The sequence below is a fragment of the Heteronotia binoei genome, chromosome 19 (genome assembly GCF_032191835.1).
Source record: "Heteronotia binoei isolate CCM8104 ecotype False Entrance Well chromosome 19, APGP_CSIRO_Hbin_v1, whole genome shotgun sequence".
Taxonomy (NCBI): Eukaryota; Metazoa; Chordata; class Lepidosauria; order Squamata; family Gekkonidae; genus Heteronotia; species Heteronotia binoei.
The window spans coordinates 23402378-23427539 of NC_083241.1; the positions used below are offsets into that span (position 1 = coordinate 23402378).

The window sequence follows — 25162 nt, forward strand, 5'->3', positions numbered from 1 at the left end:
GGTTGAAATTAAATCAAGTTTCCGGCTCAACATTAGGAAGAACTTCCTGAGCTGTTCCTCAGTGGAACAGGCTTCCTTGGGAGGTGGTGGGCTCTCCTTCCTTGGAGGTTTTTAAACAGAGGCTAGATGGCCATCTGACAGCAATGAAGATCCTGTGAATTTAGGGGGAAGTATTTGTGAGTTTCCTGTATTGTGCAGAGGGTTGGACTAGATGACTCTGGAGGTCCCAACTCTATGATTCTATTTTTCACTGCTTCCCACCAGGTTGGAAAAGAGCCAAAAGGCTACACTTCATCTCTCCTGGGAGGTGGGGGAATCTGAACTGGCATTTAGGGATGAGTAGGTTATGCTTCTTTGATGCCTCCCTTTGTAATTCAGTTTTGTGCTCATTCTTACTCTGAAGCTTTGAACTGAGGCTGCCTTTGTCCTTTCCCACTTTAGGAATGCCTTAGATTATTCTCCAAAGAAGAAAAATTGACAGATAACAACAGATTTTATTGTAGCCATTGCAAGACTCGAAGAGATTCTTTGAAAAAGATAGAAATCTGGAAGCTGCCTCCTGTTCTTTTAGTGCATTTGAAAAGGTAAGGCTCAATCAAGGACAGATATGTTTGTAAGCACAAATGCCAGTCTAGCCTTTCTGAAAGTACTGAGAAGGGTAAGAAAGGAAACGCTGCATTCAGAAGCATAGTCTTGTCTCTTGTGCTTTGTTCCTCTCTGTGAGAAGTTACTACAGGAAGTTACCCAGAGTGCTTTGTACTCTCCAGGCAGGGAGCAGCATTTACATGGTGAAGAATCCACCACTTGACATGGTTTGCTGGTGGGACTGCAGATGTGACTCACCCCACCCCCTCTTTTTGCAAGAGTCAGTCTGATTATAATGGGGAAAAACTTTTAAATGATCTGTTCTTGATGTGGGCTACTTAGCTTCTATTCATGCAAAGAACACATTTTGGAGAGGCAACATTTTGAAGATTGGTTTGACAAATGTGTACCTTGAGGAATCATTTGCAGGTAGGTCAGTGGGTAGAGGTGGTATCAGAATAGTTCTTATTTTAGGCACCTTGTCTCTGTCAGGTTTTTGTTGTTGTTCCTTTTCTTCAGTAGACTCCTATTTTAGCAAATCAAATTCCTTTTTGGTCTTCCCTAGATTTTCCTATGATGGACGATGGAAGCAAAAGCTACAAACATCTGTTGATTTCCCTCTGGAAAGCCTTGACCTTCAGCAATATGTTATTGGTCCCAAGAACAACTTGAGGAGATACAACCTGTTTGCAGTATCTGTAAGTGACTCCACAGCTTTGTGCCTTGCAAAGTGTAATAGTAACATAGATGATTTCCAGTTTTCCTTTTATGTTATGGCTTGATCTTAGATGAAGCTCATTCAGTGATTATGTGTTATTATCCACTTTGGCAGACCTCTATATGCTTATTTGTTAGTTCTTGGAGGGCAGGGGTGGCCAAGTGTGCTTAACACAAGGGCCACATAGAATAAATGTCAGATGTAGGTAGGAAGGAAGGAAAATAAATTGGAGGGAGAGGTGGAAAGAAAGCAACTTTAATTTTAAATGTGTTCTCCAAGTTGCTGGCTGGCTTGGCTTGGAGAAATCATTTAAAGAGAAATGCCTTCTCTAGGCCAGGCAGTGGGGGCTTCAAGAGCCACACAATATGTATGAAAAAGCGACATGTGGTTCCCAAGCCACAGTTTGGCTACCCTTGTTGTAGTATTTTCTCTCCTCTCGGCCTGTTTGCTTTGTATCTCATCTGTTACTGAATCCATACATGCAGCCCCTCTCCCCCAGCTGGTTAATTCATACAAACAGTGGGGGCGGCACGGGGGTTTCTTTTAATTGCAGCATTTTCCCCATTCTTTTAATTGCAGCCCTGGGCAGAGAGGATCCTCTAACTGTTAAAATCTCTGGCTCAATCTTTGTTCTTTGCAGAGCAGTTTTATCTTTGATTTTTAAGTTTTCAGGCCAAAAAAGAGAAAGAGCCTTATGGAATCCTAAGCTTCTTCCTGTTCCTCTTAGAATCACTATGGAGGGCTGGACGGAGGACACTACACGGCCTACTGTAAAAACGCTGCCAAACAGAGATGGTACAAGTTTGACGACCATGAAGTCTCCGATATCTCCTCCTCATCTGTTAGGTCCTCAGCTGCTTACATCCTCTTTTATACTTCTTTTGAACAGCGTGCGGCTGACCTAGCCACATAAAGCAGCGTTATTGGAGAAGGTTGGTCTCTGTCTCTCTTTTTTCTGAAAAGAAATGCACCATACCGCACTGAGCCACGCCACGTATAAGGTCACCGGCCAAGTAAGGAGACGGCTGCTGCAGTTTCTCCGCCAAGGCCCTCTTTCCTCTTAGTACTGTTGCTTAACATCTGAAAAGCCAGTGGTTAACAAGGCTGTTTAGTACTAAACAATTCATTTCAAAAGTTTTATTTTGTAATGCTGCTCCAAACTTATAGATCTAGCTTAGCCATTCTAAAGCCATTTAACATACAGGGTTTGTGAGATGTTCCAAAACCTAAAGCATATCTTTTAATTTTCTCTCTCCACGTTTATGGCCTTTTCACACTTCTAACCTTAAAAGCTTGATTCTACTGTGAATATCCTAGAAATGATGTAAACAGGTAGGAATGTAATGTGTATATATTGATTGCATACTTGCACATTATTGTATATAAGAGGTATGTGGTCCTTTGGTGAGCACTTACTGGAATGGGAAGGATTGCTTCTTTTTTTTTGTTTTGTCAAAATAACTTTAATTCTTATAGATAAGAAAGGGCAGAGCTGTATTTTTCTGTTGAGCTTTTATCAATCTGTGCACACATTTATGTATTCTAAATAACTGAGATGACTTTTCCTTTTAGTATTTAATATAAGAGTTTCATGTATTCATGCATTAAAATCTTGAGAAAATTATGTAAAAGTAGATGTCTGTTAAATGTCTGTTTATTTCAGACCGACAAGCTTTGGCTGCAGGGATTCCTGCACAGGGAAAAAGAGTTGGGACAGACCTTGGGTTTGTTGAGTAACAAATGGCCAAGGAGGTTTAGCAACAAGAGGGCAGAGCCTTGACCGATGTCCTTCCCAGGCCCGATCACACTTGTAGCTACCTGGCGAGGCAGAGAATAGATGGAGGCCCAGGACAAGTGCCCCATCCTTTTCCTCCAAGGTTTACAGGCTGTGACAGTTGATTAAACCTCCACTCCCCCCACCACCACCAACTGATCTATCAAGGTCAGTTTGATGACAAAGAAAAATTCTTTTTAAGTGATTTTAAAGAGAACTGTTTGCAAAGCCAGTTCTCACCATGCATTTGTATCAGAAGATTACTTTTCTTCAGTGTTTCCTCTAAGCTGAGTTAGCTTGAGCTGGCTCACAGATTTGTAGCCTCCAGCTCACACATTTTTGTCTTCGCTCAGGAAAAATGGCCCTAGAGTACAATAATTTATGCAGCAGCTCACGACTTTAATGCCAGTAGCTCACAAAGTAGAATTTTTGCTCACAAGCCTCTGCAGCTTAGAGGGAACATTGCTCGTCTCCTCTGCCTTCTTTCTGTCTTCTACCTCCAGGTTTTACTGTAGATGAGCTACTAAAAACAGATACAGTTAATCTTGTATTCTGCAACAATAAAAACCAACTCTTCCAGTACAGTTGTCCAGGAACCATTTATTTAACTTGGACTATGCTACATCACGTGCAGGATTAATAAAAACGTGTTCACATCCAGCATGTGTCACTTCACTGCAGAAAACAGCGGTGCTGCCTGGACTGGGTTCTGATTCATTTTCTTACAGTTAGAACAGTGAAAGAAACGCAAGTGGCTCTTCTTTGAATTATCACTCATAACCTGACTTGCCAAGTGTCGGCACGTTCATGCTAACAGTGTTGCCGGTTTGTACCTATCCTGTCTGTTCTTAACCACATTAGTTTTTCACTGGCACAGAGAAACTTTGATTGCTGTAGAACAGGAGATAAGCTGCAGGAGTTTGGAGAGCAGGTTCTGGAATTTCACTGATTTGAGAGTCATCAAAGTTGTACCAGCTCTGGGAGGCTGTGTGCTTGCAGAAGGCCGTGTAGTGGCCACCATCCAAATCGCCAAAATGGTTCTGCCACGAACAACAACAGTAAATTAGAGCTCTGTGAGAGGGGGCACTTCATGACTGGCATCACAATCAGCAGGGTTTAAGATGTGCTTGGTGTGCTTCAGAAACGCAAGTCATGAGGAAAACCAATGAGCCTCCAGGAATATGCAAAATGCAACTTTGTAAGGGGGAATAGAGACTTCATGCAGCAGTTCAGACACAGAACTCTTCAGTTCAAAGGAACCCCTTTATATTTTTCCCTATTCTTTTTAGGCATTCTTATCTTACATTTCCTGTTAAGATTTCAGGGCACCACACATGGATATTTATTTATTTACATGGATATTTGTCTACTTAGCTTTAACAGCTTTGCTGTCAGTAGCTCCCCTAACAGCCCAGACTAGCCCAATCTTCTCAGAAGCGAAGCAGTGTCAGTACATGGATGGGAACCACTGAGGAAGATTCTGCAGAGGAAGGCAACCGCAAACCACCTCTGCTGCTCACTTACCTAGAAAACCCCTTGCCAGGAGAAACTAAGGAGGGTCAATACTCGGAAGGGAGACCACTGAGGAAGACTCTGCAGAGGAAGGCAATGGCCAACCACCTCTGCTTCTCACTTTCCTAGAAAACCCCTTGCTGGGAGAAGCTAAGCAGGGCCAGTACTTGGATGGGAGATCACCAAGGAAGACTCTGCAAAGGAAGGCTGTGGCAAACCACCTCTGCTTCTCAATCGCCTTGAAAACCCCATGAGGTGACCATGAGTCAGTTATAACTTGACAGAACACTTCTTTTCTTTCAGTAAAAATTTCAAGGTAATTTACTTTTTCAAGGTAAAAGGAAGATATTTAACAGGGCAGTCCAGTGCAGAATGACTCCTGTCTGACTCCCTATGTACCAATGGGCTTCCGCTGGAGTAACTGGGCATAGGATTGTACCGTAAAACCCTTGTCCGTACTGAATCCAAGGGGGTAGGTGAGCTAAACAGCAAGAGTGACTTGCCTGAGATCACCCAGTTAGTTTCCTGGATTTGAGGGTCTTCCCAAGCACTTGCCAGAGGGTGGTTTTCAGATGACAGGGAAGGATTCACTGATTCACTTCTGATTTGCCTGCAGCTGCTGCTTCTTTAAGCCAGCAGGAGAGGAGGGAGGGAAATTGCAGAACTGCACACAAAGTTCTTTTATCTGCCCAGAAGACTAACGTTAGAATCACTTACCACCACAGCAAATAAGCTGTATTTTGGATTTTTCCGAAAGAGTGGATAGATATAGGGGGACAGGTCCAAGTTGTTTAGAGGGTAGTAGATGTCAGTTTTCAGTTTCTTTTTGTAACTTCCTTGACAATCAAACCTGAAAGTAAAGAAAGGCCTTTTAAAACAGTTGAGTCCTTTTTTTTCAGGGGAGGGGGGGAACTGCTTGCTATGCTGCAATCATCCAAATTAATAGATATAAAGTGTGTGTATGTTGGGGTGGGGGAGAACTTGTGCATGTTTCCAGGCCATGAAACATGAACTGTGTGGAACCTTGACAAGCTTGGATACAAAGATGGGCTCATATTTACAGCCTTTTCTACAAATCAGAGTTTATACCCTCGTTCAGAGAGATGCAGGTATGCTGTACAGCGTGAACATGCTGCTCATACCAGACTATGAAAACTAGACTTGCCATCAGGGGTGAAATTCTAGCAGGAGCTCCTTTGCATATTAGGCCACACACCCCTGATGTAGCCAATCCTCCAAGAGTTTGCAAGGCTCTTTTTTGTAAGCTCCAGGAGGATTGGCTACATCAGGGGTGTGTGGCCTAATATGCAAAGGAAATCCTGCTAGAATTCCACCCCTGCTTGCCGTGATGTCTTCTGTAACTGCTAACCTTTGAACTTCAACATTGTGTGGTAGCTGTCTGGTTTCCTCTGGTAAAGCATTTTAACTGAATATGAGAGCCAGTTTGGCATAGTGGTTAAGTGTGTGGACTCTTATCTGGGAGAACCGGGTTTGATTCCCCACTCCTCCACTTGCACCTGCTGGAATGGCCTTGGGTCAGCCATAGCTCTGGCAGAGGTTGTCCTTGAAAGGGCAGCTGCTGTGAGAGCCCTCTCCAGCCCCACCCACCTCACAGGGTGTCTGTTGTGGGGGAGGAAGGTAAAGGAGATTGTGAGCCGCTCTGAGACTCTTCGGAGTGGAGGGCGGGATATACTGTATTTTTTGGACCATAAGACTCACTTTTCCCCCCAAAAAAAGTGTGGGGGAAAGCGTGTGCGTCTTATGGAGCGAAGGGACGATAGGACGTACCTTCCTCGGGGGGGGGCAATCCGCTGCCTCCACCTCCGATCCCGACGCTTCCCCCGCGCCTGCCTGCCTGGCTCCAGCTCTGCTTCCAGCAAGTGCTGGGATCACTCCACCCTGCCCCCACCGCAAACCCAGCACTTCGCGAGCTCCGGCTGCGGAGGGGGCAGCGTGCTTCCTCCGTGCCTGTCTGCCTGGCTCCAGCTCTGATGCTTAAAGCAAGCGCCGGGATCGGAGGGCGGAGGGAGCAATCCTGGCGCTTTTTGTAAGCGTCAGAGCTGGAGCCAGGCAGACAGGCACGGAGGAAGTACGCTGCCCCCTCCGCAGCCATCGCTCGCGAAGCGCTGGGTTTGCGGTGGGGGCAGCGTGGAGCGATCCCAGCGCTTGCTGGAAGCAGAGCTGGAGCCAGGCAGGCAGGCGCGGGGGAAGCGCCGGGATCGGAGGCGGAGGCAGCGGATCACCCCCCAGGAGGAAGGTGCGTCCTGTGGTCCGGAGCGCCTTATGGACCGAAAAATACAGTAAATCCAATATCTTCTTCTTCTTCTTCATTGTATCTAATAATTCATTCTACAAAAAACTGATCTATTTTTGATCTGTATTTATTTTTTGTTTACAAACCTTTGAACTTTCCCTGCTTTTGAATGCTGCTGTGCCCTGTAGTAATGTCACCACTTCAGCTATGCACGCCGTCTTGCATTCTGTATTGTGACCATCACGTATCCACTATCGCCTTGTGCCATACACCTCAAGGTTGGGAAGTCTGGTTTACAGAGATCGGCTTGCACCTCCAATCGAAGGAACTGCTGGGACTGAACACTTGGGGGAAGGAATGCTTTTTGGCAGCTAATGCTTAAATGGTATATGTAGAGGGGTTTTGCTCGCCAAAGTCACTTTTAGCAACGCTCATCTAGCCTATATGTCATTATCCTAATAAACTGATTTTTGAACTCTCTTGAGTTGTTTAATGGAGAGGAACTTACCAGGAGTTCACAATCAAGAGACAAGAGCTGCTGCTGGACAGCTCTCTGTTGTCTCAGACAGAGCAATTCATAGAATCATAGAGTTGGAAGGGACCTCCAGGGTCATCTAGTCCAACCCCTTGCACAATGCAGGAAACTCACAAATATTTCCCCCTAAATTCACAGTCAGATGGCCATCTAGCCTCTGTTTAAAAACCTCCAAGGAAGGAGAGCCCACCACCTCCTGAGGGAATCTTTTTCACGGAGGAACTGCTCTAATGGTCAGGAAGTTCTTCCTAACGTTCTCCCTAATTCAGGTATATCTTTGCTGTTTCCAGCATTATTGGGAGCCAGCAGTGAGCACAAGAAATTATATTGTCAAGCCGTCCTAGACATTAGTCTTGGATGAGGTCATACGCAGCCTGCCTTTAGCCTGAGATGCAAATATCTTACTGTGTTCATTTCGCATCTCAGTAAAGGGAGGGCTTGACTAGAAGAGGGTAATGAGGGTGGACTGATCATCCTGGCTAAATGCTAAAAGAGCAGCCAACACTGGCTATCAAATCGATTTCTCCCCTGAATCTATTTTACTTAATTTTAGGAAAGATAGTTCAATTCCATCTACTACAAGAAAATCTATAGCATTGTTGGCATATGTGGCAAAGGCAACAATTGCTTTAAACAAAAACGTATAGATTTATGGCATAAAAAGCTTTGGAGAACATATACAATGAGCAAAATTGTTGAAAATTTAAATCAATCCTTAGGTAAGTCTCAAAACAAATTTTGAATCAACATGGTTTTCAGTATTAGATAGAGTATTTGATCTCTTAGGGGGAGATTCCTGATATTGTCAATAAATGGTATCAGTATTGATAATTTTTTTAATGAATTATATAGAATGTTCAGTATATACCTTATACTTAGTATACTTTGTTAATATATTATTTTTGTTCTAATAATGTTATTTTTATTGTTGTTATTTTGTATTATATTACGGTGGTCAGGTTCATAAGTATTGTTGTTTGTATTATATATTATTGTTATATTTACTAGATTTCAATAAAATATTTAATTTAAGGAAAAAAGAGCAGCCAACCAAGAGTTAGTAACAGCCTCCCAGTCAGTGTGGGGAAAATCTTGTGAACAATCCAAAGGGCAAGTCCTGTACCTCTTCAAGTGAAAGATCACGATCTTGGGTGCCTTGGCGATGCTGGCTTTCACAGAAGCATCTTGCTTTGTCCCGCAGCAGGAGCAGGTGATCTGGTTGTTCCAAGTCAGCATGTCTTGCTGAAAGAAGCACTCCAGGCATTCCTGAGGACCCAAGAAGTTTCTGTGAGACGGGTGGGCATCCTCTGCTCTTCCGTGGTTCACTCCCTTGAGATCCTGCCTGCAGGATGCAGCTGTGGTGGTGAAGAAGGGGAGCTACCAAAGGCTTTGGGTTGCATCCCCCCACCCTGCTCAGCCAAGTGTGGAGCCACCTTCTGCCTGCCTCTCTCCCCAGGATCCTTCCCTTCATCCCAATGACCTTTCTTCCAGCAACGGTGGCGCTTCCTAGAGAGGAAAGCGCCTTGCTTTGGAAGAAGCTAGTTTGTGGATAGTGATTTTGAAGCTTTTTTTTTTTTAAGACATCTTGGTGGAATTTCTAAAGTGACCAGTTAAATTTAGCTTTTCCAAAAGCAGTGCACACCTTGAAGCACCCTAAGTTGGGAAGCATGTGCACAGAAGGGGTGCTTTCATTATGTGCATTTCCTGGGGTTGGGTATTTGCTGCTGAGAGCCCAAAGAGAATCATAGAGTTGAAAGGGACCCCCAGGGTCATCTAGTCCAACCCCCTGCACAATGCAGGAAACTCACAAACACCTCCCCCTAAATTCACAGGATATTCATTGCTGTCAGATGGCCATCTAGCCTCTGTTTAAAAACCTTCAAGGAAGGAGAGCCCACCACCTCCCAAGGAAGCCTGTTCCACTGAGGAATCGCTCTAACGGTCAGGAAGTTCTTCCTAATGTTGAGCCGGAAACTCTTTCGATTTAATTTCAACCCATTGGTTCTAGTCCTACTTTCCGGGTCCACAGAAAACAATTCCACACCATCCTCTATATGACAGCCCTTCAAGTACTTGGTGATCATACCACCTCTCAGCCGCCTCCTCTCCAGGCTAAACATGCCCAGTTACTGCAACCTTTCTGCATAGGACTTGGTCTCCAGACTCAACATCTTCATTGCTCTCCTCTTATATATATCCTTCTTAAAATGTGGTGCCCAAAACTGAACATGATACTCCAGGTGAGGTCTTACTAGAGCAGAGCAAAGCTTTATGAAAGCGTTCGCTGTGGGGATGTCCTTGCCATTTTGGAGATAAAATACCCACTGTTTACAAAAGCTAGTAAAGGTAAAGGTAGTCCCCTGTGCAAGCACCAGTCATTTCCAACTCTGGGGTGATGTTGCTTTCACAACATTTTCACAGCAGACTTTTTATGGGGTGGTTTGCCATTGCCTTCCCCAGTCATCTACACTTACAAAAGCCACAGGGGTCCAATACTGATGGGGACTGCGGCACTTTGAAGTTGTTCTCCAGACCCCAAGTATGGTGAACCCAAGGATGCTGTCACATCTACTGTAGAAGAGCCAGTGCAAAGCCGTTGCGACAGTAAAAAACAAGGCTCAGGGAGACCCATATTCAAATCTCCACTCTACCACTGAGATTGCTGACAGCCTGCACCAGTCCCTCTCAATCTAACCTACCTTGCATTGGCTGTTGTGAGGACTAGAGGGGAGAACCCTGTGCTCTCTGAAGAAAGAACAAGATAGAAATCTGACAGAGGCAGCTGGTATGCATGTGCAAAAGCGTACCCTTTCTCCCATCTCCACCTGAGAAGAAGTCCAGCCTTTGACCATATGAAGTGGATCTGCACCCACCAGATTGATGGATCTGTACCCATCAGATTGATGGATCTGTACCCATCAGATTGATGAAGCCCATACATAAGCGATGGAGGCAGGACATGTGGCAGCTGAAGAGGGAGGGAAAGTGTGCACTTACTCTGCCCCATGCACTTGGGCCACAATCCACTATGGATCAATGCAGCTTGAGAATCTGCGTGTCCTGTTGCATCAGAAAGATTTCTTCTGTACATGAAGCAATGTGGTAGGGGAGAGGGACACAGCACAGTAATAATTACCCCATCATCAAACATCATCAAGAGAGAAGAGACCCTAAGCCCTTTTCCTCAAGCAGGAGAAAGCCATACCTCTAGCGAGCATTCAGTCTCATAAGGGATAGGGAGAGATAAAACAGTGAATATCTCATTTTTGTAAGTGGTGGTTTGACATTCCAAACACATGATGTAGTAGCTGAGGCGTCCTTCAAAAAGCCGGGTGATTATGGAGGAGTCCGTGACAGAAGGCCTGGACTCCCAAGCAGTTGATGTGGTGCCCTGGCTTCTCCTCTTAGTTGACTGCAAGAAAGAACAAAGCCACATCATCAGTTGTGTTGCCCTCTCAGGACTGATCAAAACAATTTCTGCAATCAGAGTCAATCCCTCATTCAAACCCTCTTCTTCAGTCGTGACAAAAATTGTCTATACTTCTTCTCTTGGTGCTCGAACCGGCAGAGAGACTCCAGGGCCTTGGGAAGAGAGGGATCTTTCCTTCTCATGAGCAGGATGGGCTGTGGCTCAGTGGCAGAGCATCCACTTAGCATGCGGTAGGCCCCAGGCATCTCCAGTTGAAAGGACGAAGTAGTAGGTGATGTGAAAGACTTCTGGAGAGCTCCTAAGTAGACCTTGATGGGCCCAAGATCTGATTCAGTATAAGGCAGCCTCATCTGTCCAACACCCTCCACCCAAGGATCCTTTTAAGGTGGAGCTGCCAAGGACTGAGTGGCCTCAAGCAAAATTCTAGAGAGGGAGCTTATACATGTCCTCAATAAATACATTAAATGGAATAGTTCAGTGAAGATACTACGCATTAAAAGTATTTTACCCTGTCTTTGTTGCCATCCATGGAGGCTCAGCAGGGGAACTGTGTATAAGAAGGCTTCAGGTATTTATTTATTTATTTATTTATTTATATTGGGATTTATACCCCGCCCTTCGCACCGAAGGTACAGCTCGATGACAACTGGCCAGTCTGTATTCCACCCCCCACCTCCCTTTCTTGCCATCCACCATTCCCCTGGATGAGACCACCCTTTTTCCTGTGATGCCCAATCATTCCGGAGCTGCTTTTCCAGAACTCCTGCCCGAAGCCCCTCCTCTGTGCTTTCCTCAAAACCCACCTTTTCCATGCATTTTTGTCACAAACCCCCTTCTTATCCCTTTCCTTCTGAAACGGCACCCGAGCACAAGCAACTGGAATCAGTGTGTATTTTTCCTCTGAATCCCTGTCTCTACTTCTTTATGGTGAAATCTGGACTGCAAAATCCTTGAGGCAGGGACCTGATGTCTTGCTGTCTATAAAAATCGCCACTCACATGGAAGGCACTATATGCTTATGAACAATGGCCACTGATATGCTCCATTTGAGTGTGGAAATGGTTGCTACCAAATGTTAATGCAAAGAAAGAATCTAGTGCCAATTCAAAAGCCAGGCAAGAGCATGCAGCTGTGCTCACCTTCTTGAGAGCTTCATGAAGTTCATTCAATACATAAATCAGAAACTCTTGGGCATCTTGCTGGGTCTTCTTGAGAAAAGCAGGATATTGCTCACCAATGACCAGTCTGAATACCTCTGGGGATACGCAGTCAAAGTCCCCAAGCCACATGTCATTCATCAGGTAAGCGAAGGCAGTCGCGATCTCTCCATGTTCCCTTTGAGATCAAAAAGGACAGCACAGAATTATTTCTATGGTAGGAAATCCTCCAAGTGCTCTGAAAAAAGCACAATCTCATGGGCAGCAAGAATGAGGGTGCCAGCCAGAGCACTCATTTGGCGTTGCTTGTACTTCCTGCTTTTACTGTGGAAATTGTAAATGCAAGGAAAGACTCTAGAAGTCCTTGGAAAGATTCTGGAAGTCCCCAGAGAAGCAACTGTTCTTCCATTGCCAGCCAAACATCCCTGCTTCAAAAGCCTGGACTGGATAAATACATTTTTATTTTTTTCCAGGCCTAATAACCTTTAATTCTTAAAAGATAAAAGAGAAAGATGGATAAATGGTAGCAGCTGTGGGAGTGCAGCATAGTGTTGTAGCGACTGGGCACCCTCTTTCTTTTCCAGAGTCACAACAGACAAATTGTGAGTCTGTGCATCTCTAACATTACTAGGGTTGCCAATCCCCAGGTGGGGGCAGGGGATCCCCCAGTTTGGAGGCCCTCCCCCCACCTCAAGGTCATCAGAAAGCAAGGGGAGGGGAGAGAAATGTCTGCTGGGCGCTCCATTATTCCCTACGGAGACTTATTCCCATAGAAAATAATGGAGAATTGATCTGTGGGTATCTGGGGCTGGGGGGAGCTGTTTTTTGAGGTAGAGGCACCAAATTTTCAGTATAGCATCCAGTGGCTCTCCCCAAAATACCCTCCAGGTTTCAAAAAGATTGGACCAGGGGGTCCAGTTCTATGAGCACCCAAAGAAAGTGCCCCTCTCCATTATTTCCTACAGAAGGAAGGCATTTAAAAGGTGTGCAGTCAATTGAAATGTGATGGCCAGAACTCCCTTTGGAGTTCAATTATGCTTGTCACGCCCTTGCTCCTGGATCCACCCCAATGTCTCCTGGCTCCACCCCCAAAGCCCCCAGATATTCATTGACTTGGGCCAGGCAACCCTAAACATTACACTGCTCATTAAAGACTCTATCTGTCTATCCGTACATCTCTGTCTATCTACCCATCCATCTTCTGCTTTCAATTACTGCATTGAGCTTACTACACTTACTAAGTCATTATTATTGTAAGCTCTGGGTGTGTGAGGACAGAAGGGGACAAATAAATAAGCAGGCTGTCACAGCACAGTTCAGGAAACATGGCACAATTCTAAGGCATAACATAGGAAAAGGAATCTTCAGACAGATGATCCGAGCAGGGCATAAGAGATCAGCCTCTGAACTCTTTGAAAAGTTAGAAGGCAAAGTTTCCAGCAATTCATTTGGCCACAATAATGAAGAGATCTACAAAGGCCCATTCCCTCTCCAAGAACCCTTATCTTGGTTGCTCATTTTTTCATCATAAAAATGACACCTGTAGAATGTGAGAAAGCCCCATGCCGAAAGGAGACCCCTTCAGGGCCTCTTTGGGAGTGTCACATCCATGCCACCCCTCCACCCGCCTGATTCAAAGGGCCGCGGACCCTGCTGAGATCAAGGCAACGTAGCCCAGAAGGTCCTTTTTTTTCCAAGCAGGAACACACAGGAACGCAGTTCCAGCTGGTTTGGCATCAGGGTGTGTGGCCTAATATGCAAATGAGCTCCTGCTGGACTTTTTCTACCAAAAAATCCCTGTGTGAAACAATGGTGATATCAGGGGGTGTAACCTAATATGCAAATGAGTTCTTGCTTGACTTTTTATACAAAAAAAGCCCTGTTTGTTAACACTAAAATAAGATTTCTTCCTTAAGGCAACCTCCAACCCCCAACTAAAAAGCCAGATAAAAGTCTGGCTAAACTGACATTGCTTTCCAGGGCCATGAAATCCCCAACCAAAAGTGTTCTTTACCCTTCTTAAGCTGAGGGTGGCTCACCCCCTCTCCCATCCAGTGGCGTTCCAGGGGCTCAGATTGGCTGACGATCACATGGCTTTGCATGATGCCTAAATCACAAGGCTTGGTTCAGAGACCTGGAGAGATGATCGCCATTACAGCAGCCCGATTGCTTGCTTCTCGTCTCTTCAATAAGCTTTTGATCTATCACTTCTCTACCTCAAGCATGACAATTCTACATGGCAAGTAAGTGTGCTTTTAATGCCAATGGCTAATGGGTCGTTTTACATTTCAATAAACGGGCAGTTCAGAGGAAGGAATAGAGGTCGATACCTCCCATTTCCCTGTGAATGAGGCCTCAAAAAGCTAAAGAACATCCTTAAGTACTGGAAATAATTTGAATTAACCTGAATATGGACACTTAAATCGACCCGGATTATAATTGGATATTTGTTAAAGAGACTGTTATTCGGCTGCAATACGGTCTGAACAAAATGAGATACTTGCTAGAGGAATTTTTCCTTGTCGTCTGATTGAAATTAATACGCTAACACTCAAAACTCCAGTTGGAGGAGTTTGGGAAGGACAGACTATCTGGGACTCTGAGCTACATTTCAACTTGGATTAATAGACTGAGTTTGCTGACAGAGAAAAATGGCTTTGCTAAGCGAAATCTTTCACAAAAAAGATATTTTAAGCAGTTTGAATTCTCTGAAGCAGGATCTTGGTTTATTGACAGAGTTGGTTAAGAAACAAATGGGAGCTTTTGTGCTGAAAGCTAGCGAAATCTCAAATATACATGAGCAGAGTGCTAAAGAGAACCCGGTGACATCTGTGGAATTGAAATGCGACAGCAACTCGTTGGGAAACGAACAAAAGAAAATCAAAATGGAACCCTATGGCATAGTTTAAAAAAACCGGAAATGGAAATTGACTGAAGTTATGTCGAGAGGAACAAAGGCTGTGGAATTTTTCCCACTTTCTTCGAGAGGGATGACTGCATTAAGGAGTAAGAAGGTGCATTTTAACCAGAAAATCATGATGTGGAAATCCTTCAGAAAGAAGAGCTTCCTGAACTAGATGTCTCTCTGTGGATAGTTGGATATGGACTTTGCAAGAAAATCTGATATGTGATATTAGAAGGCTAAGTGAGATTTTCTTTTCTTTTTGGGGGCTATAATAAGTTGTCTTGTCTAGAATAATATGGACATAAAAGCTAAAGGACTAAAAAGTTTTTGAAAAGAATTTTATGTAAAAATAGTTAACCTAGATCAACTTTTAAGAAGGTAGACAGCATCATTATTTGGTAAATTGGTAAACTTGTCTTTAACAGATAATGATATTAGCTTTTTATGTTTGCTATCGATATGGGTAATCCTACAAATTAGTCTATAATTGTTAAGAAGGTAGACATAATTATTTTGTAAATTAGATCGCCTTCTAATATGTTTGTTTGAAGAAATTGTCTATAATAAGATAGATAAATTATTGTGTTCTATTTCTAGCCTGTTAAGGATAAAGATATTGGTCTCAGACTGTATTAAGGAGAGAGAAGTGCATTTTAATTATAAATCAGGAGATAGATTTCTTCTTAGCAAGAAGGGTCTCTTGAAATGTCTCTATCTTTGTGGATAGTTGGGTATGGAACTCTCAATAAGAACAGGTACGTGACTTTTATTTTTGGGTTATATTAAGTTGTTTTTTCTAGACCGATAGGGATATAAGAGTTGGCTTAATTGTTAAAAAGACAGACAGCACAGTTATTTTGTAATCTGGCAGATTTGCTTTTAATATGCTCCCCTGGAGAAACTGTTTATATTGAGATAGACAAAATACTATGTTGTATTTTTTTTTAGCTTCTTAAGGACAAAGATATGAATTTTATGTGTTTATGTTAATGAGGATATTGTTAAACTAACAAACTAGTCTGTGTTTTCAACATGGTTAAGCTAAATCAGCCAGTTCCGTGTTGAGATTGCTCTGACTTTTTTATACTTATTTGTGTTGAAGAAGAATCGTTTAGACTTGTATTGCAAGTAATAGTTCAGTAAAAATGTTTTATAATGAAAGATAAAGATGGTAAAATACATTGAGAACTCTATACTTGCAGGTAGAACGAATTGGGTATTTTATTTGAAGGTAGAATTATAACTGATATATTTGTACTTTTCTTTTTTTCTGCTTTTCCCATCCTCTATATGCCCTTTTCCCCTTTTATGTATCTATGCTTATGCTTCTTCTTTTTGTAGTTAAAATCAATAAAAATTATAAAAAAAAAAAAATTAAAAGAGCCCTGGTTACAAATCAGCATTCTGTTACGGGCCCATCATTCCTAACAGGCAGGGGAAGTTTCTGTGGAAAGGTGCTTTTGTGTGGGAAAAGAGCAGTCTTGAACCAGTTGAGGTGATCTGTCCAGAGAAAGGGAATCATATCTCCCTTGAGGGATTTCTAACATTGAGAGCTTGCCTTACTTTATATATTTAAGTTATCTACACTTTACTTTACTATACAATTTGCTTTCTGTTAAATAGATTTTTGTGGTTATTCTCCATCTGTGTCTTGTCTGTCAGGTTAAAGATCTAAGCCGGGGTCTCTATGAACCTTACATACAAGTAAAACCTTGTTTTAACAAGTTTCCATATAAGGGACCTTGAGGGAGCTCATAGCTCAAATGCTATCAGTCAGGGCTTTTTTGTAGCAGGAACTCCTTTGCATATTAGGCCACACACACCCCGACGCAACCAATCCTCCTGGAGCTTACAGTAGGCCCTGTAAGAAGAGCCCTGTAATCTGTTAGAGGATTGGCTACATCAGGAGTGTGTGGCCTAATATGCTATTAAAAAAGCCCCGCTACCCGTCCTTAATTTAAAGCTTTTGTTTCCCCTTTTTTATTGATTGTGGGCGGTTGAGGTATAAAAAATCTATAGGAGAGGCCAGAGTGGGGGACTGGATGGATATTCTGCAGTCTAGAGAAGGCAGATGCTGCATAGCCTTCCCCCCCTCCACCCCATAGCCACCGCAGCGGTTATTTGCTCACATGCGTTTATCCACACTAGTGGTTCACATTTTGTTTATCTGCACCAGTTCACACTTTGTATTTTTAAATGTACCCTCTTAGAACATCTGAGAGGTACACCTGGAAGGACAGCATGTAATGGAGAACTCAGCCCCCAGTCCCTTCTTGCTTTCCAAAATAAAAGCGTCACAGACCAAAAAGGTGACTTTTTCCGGCCCAATCCAGTTCACTTACTTGTCCAATGATGTTATATACTTGCCAGAGAGGAAATACTCCACCAAGGGGGAAACGCTGCTGAGGCACTGGATCACAGCGTTCATGTAGCAGGTGTTGCCGACATTGCGCAGGCCGGTCAGCCCTTGGTACTGTGGGTTGGTCTCCTCCCGGGACTCATCCATGGGCTCGTCTGATCTCTCCAAGGAAAGGGCATCCTTGCTGCATGTCCAAAGGCAAACTGTTGTCAAACGAGTCTGGTTTTTGTTTGGTCACACTACAAATGAAACCATCATGTTCACAGAAGGAGACTTCAAACCTACAGTCTCTACTTCTCTGCCAAGAAGAAGAAGAATTGCAGATTCATACCCCGTCCTTCTCTCTGAATCAGAGACTCAGAGCGGCTTACAATCTCCTTTATCTTCTCCCCCCACAACAGACACCCTGTGAGGTGGGTGGGACTGAGAAGGCTCTCACAGCAGCTGCCCTTTCAAGGACAACCTCTGCCAGAGCTATGGCTGACCCAAGGCCACTCCAGCAGGTGCAAGTGGAGGAGTGGGGAATCAAAACCAGCTGTCCCAGATAAGAGTCCGCACACTTAACCACTACACCAAACTGGCTCATCAGGTATCTTCATTGAAAGGAATTCTGGCAATTGTCTGATCATTCTTGAGAATGTTAGGGCAATGCTTCATTTGAATTACAAAGGGCTGGCTAACACCTGGGGCCTCCTGGCTATCCTCCGTGAACTCACTGGGTAGCCCAAGGCCATGGGAGCGAAACCATCACCCAGGAGGGGTGATGGCTCAGTGGGAGAAGAAGATTATATTGAATTTATATCCCGCCCTATACTCTGAATCTCAGAGTCTCAGAGCGGTCACAATCTCCTTTACCTTCCCCCCCCCCCGCTCCAACAGGCACCTTGTGATGTAGGTGGGGCTGAGAGAGCTCTCACAGCAGCTGCCCTTTCAAGGACAACTCCTGTGAGAACTATGGCTAACCCAAGGCCATTCCAGCAGGTGCAAGTGGAGGAGTGGGGAATCAAACCTGGTTCTCCCAGATAAGAGTCCGCACGCTTAACCACTACACCAAACTGGTTCTCTGCTCCGCAGAAGTGCCCTCTTTGGGTGCACTGGAGCACTTCTGCTTTTGTTTTCTAAGACCTGGCACTGGAAATAAAATCAAGCCTGGCACAAAATGAGCCCCAGTACTTAGTCTGTCAGATGCATTTGGCCATGACCACATAGGGATATGCCCCATAAAACAGACATCAGTGTGAGCTTCAAAACATGGTGGAGTTTGCCATATACCATTTTAGGCCCATGCATTTCCCAAAAGCAAAGAATATCCCCAACCCCAGTTTGACAGCATCACTTTGAAGAATTTATCAGGTAGCTGAGCTCTCACAAACACCCAGCTAATATCATAAAGGAGGATTTGTGATCAAGAGTATAGAAGTTGAACAAATGAACAGGAGATTTGTGGCAGGGGTCAAGCAACTGCCCAGATGCCATCTTTCTAAAAGGGAAAGAGCCACTTTCCAGACTGCCAAGCCAAGGGACCTTCCCAACAATCCATTCTGGTGCAATTCTGGCTCCCTCCACCCAGCAGCACTCCGTCCTCAGCAAAAGCAACACAGACAGCATTTGTGGAGGCACATCAGGATTTGAGTGATTCCCAGCTCACCAGAGTTAAACTGAGACACTTTTTTTTTTATGTCTGAACTTAGCCACTGTCAGAACATGGGTCAGTGTGATGTGCTGTGACAGCACTCTCCAAAGACTCAGACAGGGGAGTTCCCAACTCCACCGACTGAGACCAAATGGCATGCATGGCGCATGATCTGGGACCAAATACATCTGCCACTGAGCTGTGACCCCTGGCCCCTAAGGTGGAGGGACCCATTGACTAGTGAACTGAACAGCAAAGATCCCCCAAATGCTTACTCTCTTATCTAGGCTGCTTAGGAAGTGTCTCAGCTGCAGTAGGAGAAGGTGCTTGGATCTAAAACAGAGCTGCTGGTGCTGAGTGAGGAGAGCTTGTATGCCTGGGAGTAATTGCTGGCCACACCCTCTGCTGTTGCGCTGGCTAGTGAGTCAGAGGTGGGTGGGGGCTTGAGCCTTTAATTTGCAAGGCTCATCCTTGCCAGAGGCAGAAGTGTCTCAGCTGCAGTAGGAGAAGGTGCTTGGATCTAGAACAGAGCTGCTGGTAAGGTGAGTGAGACTTGATTTGCTTTTCTAAAACTGCTGGGAAGCATTACCTAGGGTTGAGCCTTGCAAATTTAAGGCTCAAGGCCCCACCCACCTCTGACTCAACAGCCAGAGCAACAGCAGAGGGTGGGGCAGGCAATTACCTCCAGGCAAACAAGCGCTCCTCACTCAGCAACAGCTACACAAAAGACACAGAGGCTCATCCTTGCCAGAGGTGCAAGCCTGTGGCTCTTAGCCTGGGGGTTCTGTAGAAAGGTGGGTAGTTACCCACAAGTAGTTTCAAGTGGCAGTTGGTAGTGGGATGTAAAGATAAGTGAAGATAAAGAAAATTTTGAAATGGATTGCAGCTGACCAGACTTGTCATCCCGAGAGGTCTCTTGTCTGCCGGGTGCACGCATCCAACATGTGAGAGAAAGGATTGGAAGACTTATCAAGCCCATGGATTACTATCCTTTCTTCCTGATCCACATGGAAATGAATGATACTGCCCATCATAGCCCTGAACGTATTAGAAAAGACTATGTGGCTCTGGGTCAGAAGGTGAAGGAGCTGGGCACACAGGTTGTGTTCTCATCAGTGCTTCCTGTTGAAGGCCGTGGCTTAGGACAAGGAAGAAGAATACTTCAAATAAATGACTGGCTACGTCGATGGTGTCGTCAGAAAAGATTCAGATTTCTGGACCATGGCTTATGCTTTCAAGATGGTGGTCTTCTATCAGGAGATGGTTTGCACCTTACGGCGGTAGGGAAAAGGGCGTTTGGTAACAGCCTTGCTAACCTAATAAGGAGGGCTTTAAACTTAATTGTATGGGGGAGCGAGACAATAATTCAGAGCCTCGTATGATGCCAGAAACTGGGGATAAGAACATTAAAGATCTGCAGAGAGTGGTGCATATGTTAGGTAATGTTAACTTGCAGGCTTGTATGGAAACCAAAACCTCGGGATGCATAAAACGTGGATTCCGATGTTTCTACACTAATGCACAGAGTATGGGAAACAAACAGGAGGAACTGGAAGTCCTAATAAAGGAAGGAGACTATGACAATAATCTCTCTCTCTCTCGGCTTGGCTTCGCGAACGAAGATTTAGGAAGGGTGCAATAGTCCACATCTGCTGCAGGCTCGCTGGTGGCTGACAAGACCAATGTGGGACAGGCAGGTCCGGCCACAGTGACAATAATAGGCCTTACTGAAACGAGGTGGGATGACACTCACAACTGGAATATTAGGATTCAGGGGTACAACTTATTTAAAAGGGACAGGCAAATGAGAAAGGGCGGAGGCGTAGCACTATGTGTGAAGGAGGTATATACTTGTGAGGAAATATGTGAATCGGAGCATGGCAGCTCAGTTGAGAGTCTCTGAGTAAAAATAAAAGGAGTAAGAAACAACAATGATATTATTGTGGGGGTCTGCTATAGACCACCAAGTCAGGCAGAGGACTTGGATGAGATACTTCTATATCAGACTGCAAAGTTCTCCAAGAGAAGGGATACAGTGATCATGGGAGATTTCAATTACCTGGACATCTGTTGGAAGTCCAACTCTGCTAAAAATGAAAAGTCAAATAGATTCCTGACTTGTCTTGCTGACAACTTCCTTTTCCAGAAAGTGAAGAAGGAAACAAGGGGATCTGCTATGTTGGATTTGATTCTCACCAACAAGGAAGAATTGATTGAAGAAGTGAAAATAGTGGGCACCCTGGGCAGTAGTGACCATGTGATTTTGGAATTCACAGTCTTAGGGAAGGGAAAAACTATACGTAGCCAGACTTATAGGTTGGACTTCAGAAGGGCAAACTTTGATAAACTTAGAACTATGCTGGGTAAAATTCCATGGTCAGAAATACTTAGGAGGAAGGGGGTTCAGGAGGGGTGGGAGTTTCTTAAAAGCAAAATACTGAAAGCACACTCACAGACGATTCCTATAAGAAGAAAAAATGGAAAAAGCCTAAAGAAGTCGAAGTGGCTCCATAAACAGCTCTCTAAAGACTTGAGAAATAAAAAAGACTCCTTTAGGAATTGGAAGGAGGGCCTTATAACCGAGGATGAATATAAACAAATCACCAATGCTAGTAGAGAAAAAGTTAAAAAAGCTAAAGCTCAGTATGAACTTAGGCTGGCCAAAGATGCTAAAAACAACAACAAAAGGTTCTTTTCTTATGTTCAGAGTAAGAAAAAAGAGCAAGAACATGGTAAACCCATTGCGAGGGCAAGAAAGTGAAATTGTAACAGGTAATGAAGAGAGGGCGGAACTGCTCAATTCCTACTTTTCCTCAGTCTTCTCTTCTGAGGGGAACGGTGCTCGACATGGCAAAAACAGAACATATAAGGAGGGTATGAAGTTCCAACCTAGGATCAGCATAGGGGTAGTACATAAACACCTAGTTTCTTTAAATGAAACTAAGTCCTCAGGGCCAGATGAATTGCAACCAAGGGTTCTAAAAGAGCTTGCGGATGTAATTTCTGAGCTTCTGGCTATTATTTTTGAGAATTCTTGGAGAACAGGAGAGGTGCTGGAAGACTGGAGGCAGGCAAATGTTGTCCCCATCTTCAAGAAGGGGAAAAAAGAGGATCCAGGTAACTACTGACCCTTCAGCTTGACGCACAAGTTTTAGAACAAATAATCAAACAGTTGGTCCTGGAACATTTAGAAAGAATGGATGTGATTACTAAGAGCCAGCAAGGTTTTCTCAAGAACAAGTCATGTCAGACTAACCTGATCTCTTTTTTTGAGAAAGTGACTACCTTGCTGGATCAGGGGAATACTGTAGACATAGTCTATCTTGATTTCAGTAAGGCTTTTGATAAGATTCCACATACTATCCTTGTTGACAAGTTGGTAAAATGTGGTTTGGATCCTGTTACCATTAGGTGGATCTGTAACTGGTTGACAGATCGCACCCAAAGAGTGCTTGTGAATGGTTCCTCATCCTCTTGGAAAGGAATAACAAGTGGAGTGCCTCAAGGATCTGTCCTGGGACTTGTTTTGTTCAACATCTTTGTCAATGATTTGGATGAAAGAATAGAGGGAATGCTTATTAAATTTGCAAGTGATACTAAATTAGGAGGGGTTGCAAACACAGAAGACAGAAACAGGATACAGGATGACCTTGACAGGCTGGAAAACTGGACTAAAACCAATAAAATGAATTTTAACAGGAATAAATGTAAAGTTCTCCATTTAGGTAGGAAAAATCCAATGCATGGTTATAGGATGGGGGAGACTTGTCTTAGCAATAGTATGTGCGAAAAGGATCAAGGGGTCTTAGTGGATTATACACTGAAAATGAGTCAACAGTGTGATGCGGTGGCTAAAAAAACAAATGCAATTTTGGGCTGTAGTAACAGAAGTATAGTGTCCGGACAACATTAAGTGATGGTATCACTTTACTCTGCTTTGGTAAGACCTCACCTGGAGTATTGTGTCAGTTTTGGGCACCACATTTTAAGAAGAATATAGACTAGCTGGAACGGTTCTAGAGGAGGGCGACGAAGATGGTGAGGGGTCTGGAGACCAAGTTCTATGAGGAAAGGTTGAAGGAGCTGGGGATGTTTAGCCTGGAGAGGAGGCGGCTGAGAGGTGATAGGATCACCATCTTCAAGTACTTGAAGGGCTGTCATAGAGAGGATGGTGTGGAATTGTTTTCTGTGGCCCCAATGGGTTGAAATTAAATCAAAAGAGTTTCCGGCTCAACATTAGGAAGAACTTCTTGATGGTTAGAGCGATTCCTCAGTGAAACAGGCTTTCTTGGGAGGTGGTGGGCTCTCCTTCCTTGGCGGTTTTTAAACAGAGGCTAGATGGCCATCTAACAGCAATGAAGATCCTGTGAATTTAGGGGGGGGGGGGTGTTTGTGAGTTTCCTGCATTGCGCAGGGGGTTGGACTAGATGACCCTAGAGGTGCCTTCCAACTCTATGATTCTAGGAATATACTTTGGAAGCAGCACATGCAAACACCATTCTTCAACAAGATGTTCAAGTGCTGGAGTGACGAGGACAAGTTTTCCCTCTAGGCATTGTGGTTTCATTGCACAATCAAGCAACGTAGTTAAGCATCTGCCTACACTGAGGGGCATGCATCCTGCCCAAGGGATGAAGGAACTTCCTCCAGCCTAGGTCTTGAAGGAGGACCACCTAAAGATGGCAGAAGTCTCCTTTGGTGGGAGGAACATTTCAAACTTGGCTTCATGGGGTGGGTGGCTACAGGCCAGAGCATCTGCTCACAGATGAACGACTCACGTTAGGAAGAATTGAGGGAAACAAGTTTTAAGCAGTGTCCCCTCTAAGCTGATTTAGTGTTTGCTAGCTCACATATTTTTAGCCTCCAGCCCAAACATTTTGGCTTCACTCAGGAAGGATGACCCCAGAGCACGGTAATTTATGCAGGAGCTCACAACTTTAATGGCAGTAGCTCACAAAGAAGAATTCTCCGGTGGTCTGGACAGTGGGTCGATCCGATTACTGGGTATAGGCTCCTCCTCCTCCACAGGAGGAGGAGCCTATACCCAGTAGCCGGACCAACCCACTGCCAGTCCACCGAGAAGGAAGCTTCACGGTAAGTGACACCAATCTTCCATTCATGCTTACAAGACTCTACAGCTTAGAGGGAACATTGGTTTTAAGGTCAACTTTAGAAGCTTTCCAACTCTAGTACTAAAGATTTCCAAACATGATGGTCATGGATAATATTGTTTGTAAGCTGCCTCGAGTCTTGTTTTGCAGAATATTTAAGCAGACAAAGAATTAAGAACCCTGACCAGCACAGCCGAAGCTACTGGGATCTCATCAGATCTCAAATGCTAGGCAGGGTCATCCCTGGTAAGTACTGGGAAATCATCAAGGAAGTCCAAGGTTGCTGTGCAGAGATAGGCAGTGGCAAGTTATATCTGGCTATAATATAGTGGGTTCCATACAGTAATGAGGCAAGGGGGTAGTGAACATAGCTCTTTTATTGAATACAGCATGGTATAGCCCTACCTATGAAGACTGACTGCTATGGCTTCAAGGTCCTCTTTATATACACCCCCAAAGTTCCCGCGCTGCCTGTGACTGGACCATTCAAACCAGTCGGGGGCTCTTGATTGGATTTGGATCCTGCTGCCTATTGTTCCCGAGTCCCCCAAGCTCTGTCCTTCAGGCCCCAGCGAGCCAGGCAAGAACTCCAGCTTATAGATACAATTCTAAGCACATATACAACACTGGCCTTGGAAACCCTGTGAGGTAGCCATAAGCTGCCTACAAATCGACAGCACTTCCCAGCGCCAAATAAAGAAGAAAACTTCCCTATTAAAAATGCATCAGTTTTTCTCTCTCTGATCCTAATAGTGACAAGAAACAGAATACATACAGGTATGTCTCCCCACCTCATCCCAATCACTGGAAAGTTAATTAAATGGTTATTTAAAAAAAATAAAAACAAACTCACAGAAGATAAAATATATTGAAGTCATCGGGCATCTTCATTGACCTAGAAGCCATCTGCTGGCTTGCAAGGAGACAACGTGAAGTCTTAACTGGTTTGGGGGCACCGGTTTACCTCCGCCTCTTCATTCTGATGCTTGCTGTGTCTGCTCTCTCGTGCAATCACATCGCTTCATCTTGTTCCTTCTTCAGATGACCCCAAACAGATGGGCTCTTCACACTTCTTCCAGGTGTTCCAAGGTGGATTCTTCTGGCATCATAAATGGACTTTTACTAGGTTGCTAGGCAGCGGCGTTGGGATTTTGTGAACAAGATAAGAAGGCAAAGAAGTTCCAGAACT

At 44.3% G+C, this 25162-nt stretch overlaps 2 protein-coding genes across 3 annotated transcripts in view; one reads left to right on the plus strand and one right to left on the minus strand.

Annotated features, from left to right (window-relative positions):
• Positions 1-2937, plus strand: part of USP8 (ubiquitin specific peptidase 8) — a 41642-nt gene extending 38705 nt beyond the window's left edge. Inside the window, exons 18-20 of the mRNA XM_060259734.1 lie at positions 442-584; positions 1151-1283; positions 2031-2937. Of these exons, the coding sequence (XP_060115717.1) occupies positions 442-584; positions 1151-1283; positions 2031-2216 (462 nt within the window). The 3' untranslated portion in view covers positions 2217-2937. The remainder of the gene's footprint in view (positions 1-441; positions 585-1150; positions 1284-2030) is intronic.
• Positions 2938-3661: 724 nt separating this feature from the next.
• Positions 3662-25162, minus strand: LOC132587743 (putative ubiquitin carboxyl-terminal hydrolase 50). Of its 2 annotated transcripts, none has more exons than XM_060260101.1 (7): positions 24938-25162; positions 17213-17413; positions 11948-12143; positions 10584-10790; positions 8502-8644; positions 5307-5439; positions 3662-4117 (listed from the first exon to the last, which is right to left on the minus strand). In XM_060260101.1, the coding sequence occupies exons 1-7, from the start codon at positions 24949-24951 to the stop codon at positions 3935-3937; spliced, it is 1077 nt and encodes a 358-aa protein (XP_060116084.1). In that variant the 5' UTR covers positions 24952-25162; the 3' UTR covers positions 3662-3934. The 2 variants fall into 2 exon arrangements, with proteins under 2 accessions (XP_060116084.1, XP_060116082.1); XM_060260099.1 differs by having other exon boundaries at positions 24827-25159.